Raw genomic sequence first — 13,178 nt, 5'->3', positions numbered from 1 at the left:
GGGAAAACCCCTCAAGATCAAATCAAAAACCCAAAAATTAACAAATGCGTCATCGAAGCGGATCACAAAGGCCAAACAATATGAACGACGAGAGGAGACCTTCGTTGCAACATTGTTAACCATCAGATAATAAGTAGTCAAAATAAGTCATAATGAAAGTCAAAGCTTGTATGCGTTGAATACTTTATGGCAACCATCAGAAATGATATTATTATTTTTTTAAGAGCACTTCTCACATGTGGGCACAGAGCGAAACACGCTCCATGATTTAATGATGCTGATAATACTAATCTCGGACCGGCCGTCTACAAAGTCAGAAATGATCGCAAAATCAATTTAGCGAATATTTAATTATATACATATTCAACTCCCCTTTTTTTATAATCTGTGCTTATAATATGTTCATCTATAGACAGGGCTAACAATATTATTAAGTGTTGTCGTGATTGACAGTTGGACATTTATTCAAATAAGCTTGTTGAAACCTTATTATATAAGCAAAAATAGTTTTGATCTTCAGAAAGTTTACGCTAATGAAAGTAACTAAAGGTATCGTCAGATGGGAACTTATCTCTGTAGGTGTTTAAGTTTTTATATTACTTTATTCTATTTAACATGTGTATAAAATAATATCATAACAAAACGATAAATATAAATAAAAATAATAATTATAATTATAATAGCCCTGCTTATATGTTTATAAACCGAATTCGACTTCAAAGTTACGATGTTCCAGTAGTTAGCTATTCAATAAAAAAAGTAAGTTAATTACATTAAATAAATGTGTATTTATCAATGGACTAAAGTAGACAATAAACACATTCACAATCACTTAAACAACAAGTCAAAAAGGCGCCGCCGTCAAGCAAACAAAACTCGAACCAAACCCAATGACTTACATTTGTGAAGAGCGTCGGAGAAAGTGAAATTTTGCATTTCACGCGGTTAAAAAAATCGAGCAACAACAATCACAACGGCAACCGGGCATGCGTCGACGTCGCAAAGGCATTGCCATGGTCATGATAGCCAAACGGAGCTCCAATTGAGAGCTCCAGTCTCAGTTTGAATCTCAGCGCCGACGCGACGACAACGAGAAACGGCCCGCAATTTGTAGAAAACGAAAGTGCTTATTTGTAGCTTGAGATTGTGAGGGGAATATATTTAAAGAGAGTGGATAGTGCAAGCTGTCATTACATGTCGCCATGTCACCGGCCGCAATGAAAATAAAAATAATAAAGTGTCGTCATGTCCATGTGTATATGTTGATGTTGTTAATAAGTCTGGGCCCTTGCCCTGGATTATGCAATGCGGAGAGTGAAACTATGCAAAAATACGCAAATGAATCATTGACGGCACCAAATTGGTCACAATTTCTCGAAGATTATGTTTTAAGGTGTGTGTGTGTGTGTTTATATTGTTGCCAAAGTGGATTAATTATTTGTCACTTGTGCCACTTTACAGCCAGAGCAACAGCCAGCGCATGTCCAAGGATCTGGCCTATATGGACGGTGGGATGAACGGACCGCTCACTTACCATTCCTCGGCTTATAAGCGGCCCGGCAACAATATTTACATTACGCGTCGCATTGGCGAGGCTGTGGAGTTGGAGCCCCATCTGCGTACGCCAGTGGAAAGCCAAGGACCTATGGTTAATCCTCAGTTCCGACCCATGACAAACCAAATGCTGCACCAGCAGCAACACGAACAACAACAGCAACTTCAACAGCAACAGCAGCAGCAACAGCAGCAGCAACAACAACGCCAACAACCCGGTTTCTTGCAACAGCTTTTTGGTTTAGGTGGCTCTGGTGGCGGTGGGATTTCCAGCAATGCTCCTCAAGCGCACTTGAGACCAGTGCAGGCACACGCGCAACAGCAACATTTGGGCCAACAGCCACATGCCAATCCACCAAACACATTTCGAGCTGTCTCTGAAAACGATTTGTACCTGCTGGGTGCCATTGAGAAGCTTGTCTATCGTGTTGGTAAGAGAATATAAAACTGTGCAAACCAATTTTTAATATATTAGAAACTTGTTAATAACAAATTTATACAAGTTTAATTGAACATCATAAAAAAGGATTGCATGCGAACGATTCAAAAGCATGTTAAAGATTTATGAAATACCTCCTAGATTTAAGATGGTTCTAAGCTTGCTGGTTTTATCAACATGAAACTTCAATTTTTAATTAAATTCACTTTCTATTCTCTAGATTATTTGGAAAGCCGCGTGCGACGAACGGAACAATTAATATACTATCTGATGGCTGGCAACAATCAGAAGGAAGTGCGAGACCCTTGTCCGACGAACTTTACACGCATCAGTGACAATTGCTACTATATAAATAGCCAGCAGCAGGTGAACTGGAAGACGGCGAATACCGCCTGCAAAGGCCTCTCTGCGCATTTGGCTGAATTCGAGAAGGTGTCCGAGAATGAGGAGATAATGGCATATTTGTTAAATCAGCCGGCACATCGGGGACGCGACTATTGGCTGGGTGGTCTCAACCCGGGTTTGTTGTGGATTTGGTCGAATTCTGCAAAGCCCGTCAATCCGAATACAAACCTTACATCCATAGCAATGTCACAGAAGGGTGAGAACTCAACCGCCACCAATCTGGTGGACAGCAGCGAAGAATCTGCCGAGGACAAAGATATACTCAACAATACAGTGCAGATTGAGGGCAAGGGACGCTGCCTGCGTCTCAGTTACAATTCGGGGAAGCACAGCTATGTGTACTATGGGCAAGAGTGCACATCCAGGCACTATTACATCTGTGAGTACGAGGACAAGACTCTGGACAATAAGATACAGAAGATCGCGCGTAACCTGAAGCTGTTTGATTGAAGAACATTCGCACAAGTATACAGTATATTCGTTAAGAATTTACATCCAATAATACTATGTCATTAACACAACATAAAGTCCAGAACAGGCATTATATTATTTTTTAGCTTAGTATGTCGGCATAAATCCAAAAATCAATATACTCAACTGTTTAATAGTAAGGAAGGAATTTTAAACAGAAGTCAATAAATATATTTTTAAATTTAAAAAAATTGCTAAGATAAGTTTTTAGCACCAATAAATTGATTATGTTAATTTTTGGCCTTATGACGACAAAATTCGCGTCTGATTTGGACTGAGAAGAGTGTTGCAAACAGTAGAAGGACCTGTGCTGAGTCCTGATTCCATAGTGCTTTAAGCAATTTAGATTCAGATGACCGACCCAGAGCAGACCTATTTAATATAAGTTTAACTTTAGTAATAATAAACATGTCGCCTTTAATTTTCAATGAATTTCTTGTGTTAAACATAACATATTTTTTAATATTTATACATTTAAAAATAATATAATTTATAACACATATTGTTCAAAAAGGATACAGCAAATTAAGGAAACTTTGTTGTTGGTTTTTTTTTTTTTTGCTCAGCAAAGCTTTAAGGAATAATTCGAATGCAAGTTTGAAATTTCTGGCTGTGCCGATTGATTAACTTAACAATAAATTGAAAGTAGATTTGTGCATGCTATAAGCAAAATTGTATACACCGAGCCGAGAGATCTTCGCTAGCAGCAGATATGACTTAAAGTCGCAATTTAGTCCGGATACAAGTAGTCCTGCAATATGTTTTGGAAAGCTATCTTAATTTTGCCTCGATCGCGTCCGTTCAGCTTCTGTATGTCGGGCAAGAGGCTCATGAGAAACATGGCATCCGAATCTGTCTTGCAGTCGCACAGTTCCACTGCACCCGCTGTCGCCACAGTTCCGGATGAGTTGTTCACCTCTAATCGCTGTGTGGCCGTCGTTTGATGATGCGCATGCGAGTGTGAGTGTGGCATATGGATATGACGTTGGCTCAGATAGGCGCTGCTGGTCGTGGGTGCAGATGCTGCACCAGTAGATGGTGCTGGCAATTCCGCATCGGATGTGGACGCCACACCGATGCCGGCAACAGAAGCACTAGCGTGTGTTGTAGTGCTCACCATATCGACGGGCTTGCTGGTGAAAGTGGGACGCACAAATGAAATGTTTGGGTGCGTTTGCATATTGGCAGCGCTAACAGCAGCCGCCGTTGCAGCGGCAGCAGCAGCGGCACCTTGCAACTCCTGTGAGCGTGAGCGCTGAGCACGCACCTCGTCTTGATACGAGCGCAACTGCAAACGATTCACGTGCTGCAGTCGGCTGCTGCTGGCACTGTTTGCATGCTGTTGATAGTGCTGTGCATAGCGTTTATCTGCCGGCAGTAGCGATGCGGAGTTGGATGTGGAACTGGGTGCCGCCGTGTCGTAAGTTAACGCACGCATTTCATGCTCATCATGTTCATCCTCATCGTGGTGTTGGTGATGTTGATTCACACGCTGCTCGGGTTCTGCTTCGGTTTCAGGCTCGTAATCATCAACGGGCTCCTCACACTCCGATTTGATGTCATTTTGGAAACGAGCACGATGCTCCTCATCGATGATCTCATCCAGTTCCGAATTGTTGTGATCGTGTTCATCGAAGTAGTCCAAGTAGTTGTCCAGCTGTTGCTGCTGTGGCGATTGCACTGCACTGCTGGTATTCACTTGCCCTGGATTGTTATTCCCGTTGGTGCTGCTACCCGCTGGACAATTGTTAACTGTGCGTTCCCGCTGCATGCGACTGGAAAGACTGCTTAGATGCGCCAGTGCATCTTGCACCTGTGTGTCCAGCGATTTGGGCTGCTGATGCTTTTTACGCAGATATGGATGAAGGAAGAACATCCGATCAAAGTATGACCAGCAGGGCGGAACTTTCTCTTCCAAATAGTTGGTGTATTCCCGTCGAAATGAAATGCGTAAATTAGTCCATTTGGCCAAACTGGCACCGGGGTTCTTCTCCAGCTTCAAGTCCACCTCACGCCAAAAGTTCTCCACGTATGGTCGGCAAAAGTAGTATTTGTGTCGTGGATTGTAGATAGCTTCATCACGTTGCACAATATCGATCAGCTTGAATACTTCCTCGGTGAGCCAACGGGAGGAGCTCGCCGCACTGGCTGCACATGTGTTGGTGGACACAAATTGATTGGAAGTGTAGTCGCTTGCCATTTTGGAACAGAAACAGTGACGGTCTATATCTTACATTTAGTCTATTGCTATTTTTCTCAAGTTTTATTGCGGTTTTTTTCGCAAAACATTTTATTGTTTTTACAGTTTCGAGTGAATGGCAAATCAGCTGCTTTCTACTAATTGATCGACTATCGTGCATAATTTAGTTGGTATTTTATCGATAGACAAAACTATCGATGTACGTCGCGCAACTTTAAATTAAATATACTGAATATTTAAGCTATCCGCCAGAGTTGCATTCGCTTAATATCCATGTTATTTACATACATCGATATCGATATTACTCAATGTGTATGTAGTGCGAGTGTTTTCGTTTTCTTTACCCGTATTTGTTGTTAAATAAAAAAGCTGCCGCTGAAGTGGGTCGTACATTCAATTTCATACATTCAAGCATATAATTGGGGTGTCATAAACATTTGTATATTGCTGCACTTGCTTGGCACATGGCACTTTTAGCTTTGGTGACACCAACACACATAAAAAAAAAATAGCAGACATACTGCGCCGCCTCAGAGTCTCACACACTTTTGTTTATATACGAAAATAATCTTTCAGAATATTGATATAGCCGACATAGAAGTTTGATGCGTTGCCCGTTGCCGGCATTAGCGATATGGCAGTTAAGGTGCAGTTTGAAATTGGTCACACATCAAAGCTGCGCAGCAAGAAACATCCGCTGGCCTTCACCCACGACTGGGAGATATATGTACAGGGTGTGAACAAGGCGGACATAAGTGCATTTGTTGACAAGGTTGTCTTCATTCTGCACGAATCCTTTCACAAGCCAAAGCGTGGTAAAAATTTGAACTTTATTACTGTTTCTATTTTGCGCGCCAAAATAATAAATTTGTTCTTTTCAGTTATCAAAGATCCACCTTATGCCATACAGGAGTCCGGTTATGCCGGCTTCATATTGCCCGTCGAAATATTTTTTCGCAATCGGGACGAGCCAAAGCGCATCATGTATCAATATGATTTGGATCTGCAGCAGACGGGACCGCCACGCCATCGCGTCGAAGTCAAAACACATGTTTTTGAGGCGCCATCGGAGGAGTTTCGTGCCAGGCTGATGCGTGGCGGCGGAGTGCCGGTTTTTGGCGCTAACATCACAGCCACCGGCAGCCTCAACCGCACGGCGTCACCCAGTGTCGGTGAAGGATCCGGCTCGGAGTTGAATCTTGTCAAGGCAAAGGGTGGTGGCGGCAGCATGGTAATTGATGGCGTTTCTGTCTCCAGCAAGAAGCACAAATCTCGCACCGAAGATGGAGGTAAGGTCACTGCCTTCGCGCTCTTCGGACCGCCGATTCTGCCGGCTGGAACTGCGCCCAAGAACTCGCCTGATGGGAAGGCACAAGTCGGCTCCAGTAGCGCCAAGAGAGGTGGCTCTCATGATGCTAAAGAGAAGTCGACCAAAGAGCGTGATAAATCTAACAGTTCAGATAAGCCGCGCGACAAGGACAAGAAGGATCGGCATGGACGGGACAAAGAGCGCAAGTCTGGCAAATCCGGTGAGAGCAGCAGCAGCAGTAGGCATGACAAAGACAAAGACAAGGAAAAGTCCAAAAAGGATAAGACTCGCGACAAGGAGCGCGAACGTGAACAGAGCAGCAGCAGCGCAGTCACAGCAGGCTCCACGGCACTGGTGCGGCGTACAGCGAGTCCCAAGGCTGGCAGCAGATCTAGCCTCGCCGAAATGAGTCCCAAGAAGCAAACCGACAGCGCCGCTGCCACGCCCAATTCTCGTTCCAAGGAACGTGAGGAACACAAGTCAACAAGCAAGTCCGAATCAAAGGACAAGGATCGCAGCTCGAACAAAAAGTCGAAGAAAGAGAAAAAGGACAAGGAGCGTGAACGGGAGCGCGAGCGTGAAAAGCAACGTGAGGAGCGCGACAAGGATAAGCGCACTTTGAAAGATGAGCGTGGACATAGCGACAGTCCGGCCACCGGCAGCAGTCAGTCACAACAATCGCTGCCATCTCAATCTCAAGCCAACTACGAAGTACTCAAGGCAACCGGCAAGGCCACGCCCAATTCGTTGGGCAGCAGCGCTAGCGCCAGTAGTCTGGCCTCCAGTAGCAGCAAGCAGCGTGCCCACGACAAGGAGGAGCTGACCGCACAGGCGATCCAATCAACCGCAAAGAGCGGCGAGAAGGTCGTGGAAGCGAAAAGTGACAAGACAACGAGCAGCAGCAATGGCAACAGTGCCACAGATAAGAAATCGCACAAACACAAGAAAAAGGACAAAAGCAAAGATAAGGACAAAGATAAAGATAAGGACAAGGAGCGCAGCGATCGTGACAAAGACAAGGAAAAAGAACGCGATAAGGACAAGTCCAAGGAACGCGAAAGGGAAAAGTCACAACAACAGCAGCAGCAACAACAGATGCCAAATGCAACGGAGAAACCCATAGCAACATTGGCAATAGCAACAATTGGAGCAGCAGTCGCATTCGGTGAATCCTCACCCAAAACCGAATTGACCAGCCAACAGGTTGAGACAAATACAGATAAAACTGTATCCGTGCTCAGCAAGAAGGACAAACACAAAAAATCCAAGGAGAAAACCGCAAGCAAGGAGGATAAGCGACAACGCGATGCGGATTCAAAGCACAGCAATAAGCAGCAAGCCACAACAACTTCAGCAAGTGGAACTGCGCAGGCGCCAAGCAAGGCGGCTAACAATTTAGATTTAAGCGACATGGATTCCGCACAATCAGCACCAGACTTGGCGGCCACCAATGCACTAGCAGCGGCCACTGCGGCCACACTGCAGCATTCAGATAGCTCCAATAGCAGCTTTCCCGATTTGCCGGCGAAGAGCAGCCAACAGAAGAGCGCACAAGCAGCAAAGAACACACAGAACCTTAGTTCAAAGGATTCCAAAGCTTCTGATTTAGCTGGCAAGGAACACAAAGTTAAGTCCAAGCCAGGCGACAAGCTAGAGAAATCAGAGAAGCTGGATAAGTCACCAGAGGCCAAGACAGAGAAGCTAGACAAGTCAGAGCTCAAAGAGGAAAAGAAACGCAATCGACGCAACTCGCAGAATAGCAATAGCGGCAGCACCACCACCACGGCAACCACCTTCATTGAGCCCGCACTGAAAACCACCAAGAAGGAACTGGCGGGCAAAACGACGCGAGAGAAATCCAAATCGCCCTCGCTGCGACAAACAAGTGTGGCGGCTGTAGCCGCGGCGTCCAACAACAGCATTGTCTCCTCGCCGAGCAGCCATAATAACAACAGCACATTGAATAACAATAATAGCAATAGCAATAATAGCGGCCATTCGCCCGTCGAGCCAACGCTGGGTGGTGGTGGTGGCGGCGGTGCCGGCAACAATACGCCATTGCCCACAGAATACCTGACCGAACTGCAGGAGCTGCATCACAAAATAATGACGTTGCAGGACAATGAGGAGCTGCAGCAGGTTGTCGAAATGATTGCAGCCACCGGCTGCTATGAGATCACCCACAAAACATTTGACTTTGATCTGTGCAAATTGGATCGTGTCACCGTGCAGCGACTTCAGGAGTTCCTTGCGACGTCGGTGTCGTGACCCAAAATGCCAACGGGAACAGCGGCAACAGCGGCCTATAGCTAAGTGGGTTGCCCTAGGCCAACTCTCACTCATGCACATAACCAAATAATCATTACACATACAATTAGTTTAAACATTTGAAAATGCAATGCGAAACTTCATCGATTACACAACCCAAGTTGTATTGGCTTCGTGTACTCGTATTACGTGTTGCACGGCCATCTGTCCGGTTAATTTAAACATTCTGTAAGAAGGATGAACCGAAAGCCGTAAAGTATGCGATACTTTTCACACATATTTACTCAGCGGCCACCCTGTGCAAGGCTATCTTTTAGATACTATACATTACAGTTAAATTAAAGATCAACTAAAATAGTTATCTTTTGATTTACGTAATTTTTTTTTATATATTCGTGATCTGTTTGTGTCCTAGAATATATTTATTAGTTTCCTATTTGTTTGTAAAATTTGATGCTAATTTTTAAAAAATATTTATTAATTTTTTTTCGGTATTTTTCTACAAATAAATCACAACTTTGGTTTTTATTTCATATGTTTTACTTTGCTCCCATTTCATTATCAGTTTATAACAGTGCATTAACTAACAAATAAACCTTCTTTTATATAATAAATGTTGAGAAAGCTCAATCCATAGCATTCGATCCAAAGTTAAGATTCGTACTGTGTGCGATATATTATAGTTACTTATATATACATAAGTATATTTTTAAAACATAATAGTTAAACATATACATCTTAATATATATAAATATATATTTATATACACAGCACATACAATAAAAAATACATTTTAGCAGATCGGCGGATCAGAAAAAGTGCCATTTGAAATATTGGGCAAAATATAGCCCATAACTCAATAACAGTTTACATATGGTTAACACATGTTTTCAAGTTTGTGGAGAAGATTAAATATCTGCCAGTTAAGATATAAATTCAGGCGAGTGCATCAGCCAATTAAAAACGAAAAAAAAAACATAATTTGGCTAGGCAGTTGGTTTTCGAGAAAATGTTTGTCATATTTAGTAATATTACTACACCAATGTATGTTTATTGCAATTCTTTGCGGTTACGAATTTATGCAGGCAGTTATACTACAGAGATTAATTACATTAATTTATCTATAATTAATGTAGAAAGTTTGAGCATAGTTAATGCGAATAATCAATATAAAAATACACACAACTTACAAATAAATAAATAAATAACTTATGGAATCACTACAATTTTTACAAATGATAAATACTTTGCAAATCGTTATAATTGATTAATATTCGAAGAAGATGAATAATATATTGAAATGTAACAATATAAATAATAAGTCTTATAGGAAATATTCGAGTGTTTGTTAATATTAATTCTGTTTGTGCATTGTATGACTTTGGCTTAGTTTTATTCGCGACAGTAGCAAAATTTGCGCAATTCTGGATCGCGCTCGTAAATGCATTTAGCCTGCGTGCCGTACTGGTTGACACGTGAGATATCCGTGAGTTTTGTTGTCACATTGAATGTGTGCAAGTTGTGCGCGACACTCGCCTCATAAAGCGCTTGGCCTGGCTGCGTGACCAATTGTAGTTGATAGAACTCCTCGTGGACAACTGTATGCCCACTCAGATCCGCCAAAAAGCCATCTCTATCGATATTGGTCTTGAACTCCAGCAGCTCCTTGTGCGGCTGCAAACGCAGCGCCCAGTTGACCTGCACCAGTTGAAGTGGCGCACATAGCTGACGACGCTCTACCGTTGCTGCATTTATGGTATCTACAATGCTGCTGGCTGCCTTGAATATGATTCCCGCGTAGCGAGTGTCGTTCAACGTCAGCGGCAACCAATTAAGGCAAGCGCACCAGTGCGGTTCAATGTACGCATCGGCGCAGGATCGATTGTTGGGTATGCGCTCAAATAACGATATCGCTCTTCCACGTGCCTGCTCCGAGATGTGTATGTCCCTTGGCTGAACTGGTGCCGTTTTGATATCGTTGCTAAGGTTGTCGTAGTTGTTGTCTGGTGTCAGCTCATAAAGGCCCGAAGTTTGCAAATCTGTAAAAGGTAAATGTGTCAGATAAATAATGAAAACTATAAAAACGAGTCAAATGTTGTTCTTAAAAAAATAGTTAACAATCCATTTAGAAAAGGTAAATGATTAAACTGTTGACCGGATGATAGGGGAATCATTTTCCGAACATGTGAATCGTTCGAAAATCAATGAGAAATGAGATTAAACGAAATAATTAACTTTTTTCTTAATTATTATCAGTTTATGTGTAAATAGTTATTTTTGATGAAAACTTACGGATCAGATGCTTAAGCGTGGCATGCACATCAAAGGGCGTGCTGAGATGATGTTCGTTGGCTAAAAAGTTGTTGTACTCCTGGGGAAAACGTTTCTTAAACGATTCGGGAAATGCAAAACTGAAAAAGGGCAGGCGCTCCTCCTGTTTGCCTTGTAACGTGGCGCGCACCTCGGCAAAGCGATTGCCATGATCAGCCATGAAAATTAGTATGGTATCGTCGAGTAGCGACTTCTCCTTCAGTGACACCAGCCAATCGTGTACATCGTCATCGGCAGCGCCCACAAGATTTATAGAATCATGTGAAAGCCCGCCATGAAAGCTAAACACAAACCGTGGGGAGTCTCGATACTTCATCATGAACTGCAACAAATTTAAAATTAACGAGGAAGTGCATTAAATTTCGTTCGGAAAATAGTAACTCAAGTATATTAATGATTTTTTTTTTTTAATTTAATTATTCATCTTCTGATTCTAAACTATTTTTCTTATTTTATTGTATGTTGGTGAATATATTTTAAAAAAATAATAAACTTCTGAAACCGAACTAATGTGCAAGCAACATCTTTATAACAAATCTTACTCACATTCTTGGTGTAGTCCAGCATGACCAGATGATCTGGCTGGTTGCCAACGCAGTTGGGTGCACTGCCGCTCAGCATATTCGAAGCCTGCATGTAGAATGTTCTCAAATAATGATCAACGGGCTGGGAATCGAATCCGTTCATGCGGTATGTGAACGTGCCCACATATGGTAAATCCTCATTAAACGATGTCAAATAGCCGAGGCGTGCAAAGTCCCGCCAAATCATGGGATATGCATCGACGCTACCAGAACCGGACACGCGTTTCCTTGTCTCCGGCAGCTCCAGTTCTGTGTGTCCAGTGAGCAGCGGCACCAGTGCCTGTGGAGTGCCATCACCCACAATATTGTAGCCCTGCAGCACAATGGCGCCCAGTTGCTGTGTCAAATAGGCATAGCTTCGCGGTAACTTACGCATGAAGGCATTCCTACTCAGCGAATCGAAGCCGAACATCAAGACATTGTAAAAGGGAGTCGTCGGCAGGTCCTGTAGCTGTTGCTGGGCCTGAGCAACCACCTCGGGTGGCAGCACAGCCAGATTGGGTGCCAAATTGGGAGCCGGTGGACGTTGCACCGTGTCCCGTATTCCATAAGCCATGCCAAACCATCTCTCCCCGCTGGTTGCATGGCATGCAACCCGAACAAAATCACTGTTCTGCAGCACATATGGCTCCTTTATTCTCACAGTGCGTCCAAAGCGGGCTGTGTAGTCCGACTTGCGTATAATATCCGTGTACGAACACGTTATATCGCCATGGATTGCGCTTATTTCGGGCTTCACAAAACATATCGATTTCTAGAAAGTTTTGGAAGAAGTATTTAATTTAATAATGCAAAGCACTTTAGTTAACTACAGAATTGTACAGAGATAAAGTTGTTTACCATGACCAGATTTTTTTTTTATGATTGCGTTTTCAATTAATTAGAAACCGGCAGTCACTTATCGACTATTATCATTCAATTTGTGAATGACTGTAAAACTTCGGCCGTCTCAAATTTTTTTCATTATTTTACCTCACACATGACCCAATCCGGCTTGGATCCGCAATTTATTTTTTCAACCAGCTTGTAGAATTTCATAATTTCGGGATTATCCAAGGGTAAGTGCGGTTGTCGGCATTCGCCCTGATTCATCATGGACCTTATCGATCTCTCAATAATTTCGCTGTAAAATAAATAACCACCATAAAATATGTATTCATGTATATATACATCTATATATACATTTGGCCTCATGTGTGTATTTATATGCAAATATGAGCAGAAGAAAACTTACATTTTTAGGCTTTTATCCACATCTTCCTGCTCACTGTTCAACACATACAATAATAAGAACATCGATGCTACACTTCCCATCAGTATCAGCTTTTGTACATTCCGTCGTATAACCCGCATTTTTAACCTGCAACTAGCCTTTTGTTTGAATAAATCCCATAAATATATGGATCGAGGGGCGTTCCTTATCTGAATTAAGTGAATATTGACTCACTCACGCTATGCTCTTTGTAACACTCAAAGTTATTGACACACAAAAAGCTAATGTAAATTGCGATTTTTATTGTTAATTTATTAATTGTGTCGCTTATACGACAAGCATTTTGTTAAACTGCCCCGCGTTAAAAAAAAAATCAGCTGCTGCAGTTACCCATACTTAACAGT

General features: G+C 42.6%; 4 protein-coding genes across 6 annotated transcripts; 2 read left to right on the top strand and 2 right to left on the bottom strand.

The window, feature by feature from the left end:
• Positions 1-1,103: 1,103 nt before the first annotated feature.
• Positions 1,104-3,314, top strand: LOC6562992 (myb-like protein P). Its single transcript, XM_001989507.3, has 3 exons — positions 1,104-1,393; positions 1,462-1,985; positions 2,214-3,314. Exons 1-3 carry the CDS (start codon positions 1,203-1,205, stop codon positions 2,846-2,848), a joined length of 1,350 nt encoding a protein of 449 aa, XP_001989543.2. The 5' UTR covers positions 1,104-1,202; the 3' UTR covers positions 2,849-3,314.
• LOC6562993 lies at positions 3,268-5,181 on the bottom strand. Its single transcript, XM_001989508.2, has one exon. It carries the CDS (start codon positions 5,067-5,069, stop codon positions 3,600-3,602), a length of 1,470 nt encoding a protein of 489 aa, XP_001989544.1. The 5' UTR covers positions 5,070-5,181; the 3' UTR covers positions 3,268-3,599.
• A 202-nt stretch (positions 5,182-5,383) lies between these two features.
• On the top strand, positions 5,384-9,167 carry LOC6562994 (protein ENL). Of its 2 annotated transcripts, XM_032736933.1 has the most exons (3): positions 5,384-5,449; positions 5,646-5,884; positions 5,951-9,167. In XM_032736933.1, the coding sequence occupies exons 2-3, from the start codon at positions 5,704-5,706 to the stop codon at positions 8,644-8,646; spliced, it is 2,877 nt and encodes a 958-aa protein (XP_032592824.1). In that variant the 5' UTR covers positions 5,384-5,449; positions 5,646-5,703; the 3' UTR covers positions 8,647-9,167. The 2 variants fall into 2 exon arrangements, with proteins under 2 accessions (XP_032592824.1, XP_001989545.1); XM_001989509.3 differs by lacking the exon at positions 5,384-5,449 and having other exon boundaries at positions 5,489-5,884; positions 5,951-9,065.
• On the bottom strand, positions 9,167-13,137 carry LOC6562995. Of its 2 annotated transcripts, XM_032736934.1 has the most exons (6): positions 13,013-13,016; positions 12,796-12,927; positions 12,534-12,684; positions 11,524-12,315; positions 10,939-11,299; positions 9,428-10,685 (listed from the first exon to the last, which is right to left on the bottom strand). In XM_032736934.1, the coding sequence occupies exons 2-6, from the start codon at positions 12,912-12,914 to the stop codon at positions 10,039-10,041; spliced, it is 2,070 nt and encodes a 689-aa protein (XP_032592825.1). In that variant the 5' UTR covers positions 12,915-12,927; positions 13,013-13,016; the 3' UTR covers positions 9,428-10,038. The 2 variants fall into 2 exon arrangements, with proteins under 2 accessions (XP_001989546.1, XP_032592825.1); XM_001989510.3 differs by having other exon boundaries at positions 9,167-10,685; positions 12,796-13,137.
• Positions 13,138-13,178: the final 41 nt, after the last annotated feature.

This window comes from Drosophila grimshawi, unplaced genomic scaffold (genome assembly GCF_018153295.1).
Source record: "Drosophila grimshawi isolate 15287-2541.00 unplaced genomic scaffold, ASM1815329v1 contig_311, whole genome shotgun sequence".
Taxonomy (NCBI): Eukaryota; Metazoa; Arthropoda; class Insecta; order Diptera; family Drosophilidae; genus Drosophila; species Drosophila grimshawi.
This window is presented reverse-complemented; position numbering and strand designations above follow the sequence as displayed.

Bases quoted from the DNA above. Each gene is read 5' to 3' on its own strand.
- LOC6562995 (XM_001989510.3), bottom strand. From the start codon at position 12,914: ATGCGGGTTATACGACGGAATGTACAAAAGCTGATACTGATGGGAAGT. The intron at 12,316-12,533 runs GTAAAATAATGA...AAAACTTTCTAG, and splicing joins CGGATTGGGTCATGTGTGAG to AAATCGATATGTTTTGTGAA. The intron at 11,300-11,523 runs GTGAGTAAGATT...AATTTGTTGCAG, and splicing joins TGCTGGACTACACCAAGAAT to TTCATGATGAAGTATCGAGA.
- LOC6562994 (XM_032736933.1), top strand. From the start codon at position 5,704: ATGGCAGTTAAGGTGCAGTTTGAAATTGGTCACACATCAAAGCTGCGC. The intron at 5,885-5,950 runs GTAAAAATTTGA...TGTTCTTTTCAG, and splicing joins CTTTCACAAGCCAAAGCGTG to TTATCAAAGATCCACCTTAT.
- LOC6562992 (XM_001989507.3), top strand. From the start codon at position 1,203: ATGTCACCGGCCGCAATGAAAATAAAAATAATAAAGTGTCGTCATGTC. The intron at 1,394-1,461 runs GTGTGTGTGTGT...GCCACTTTACAG, and splicing joins CTCGAAGATTATGTTTTAAG to CCAGAGCAACAGCCAGCGCA. The intron at 1,986-2,213 runs GTAAGAGAATAT...TCTATTCTCTAG, and splicing joins GAAGCTTGTCTATCGTGTTG to ATTATTTGGAAAGCCGCGTG.
- LOC6562993 (XM_001989508.2), bottom strand. From the start codon at position 5,069: ATGGCAAGCGACTACACTTCCAATCAATTTGTGTCCACCAACACATGT.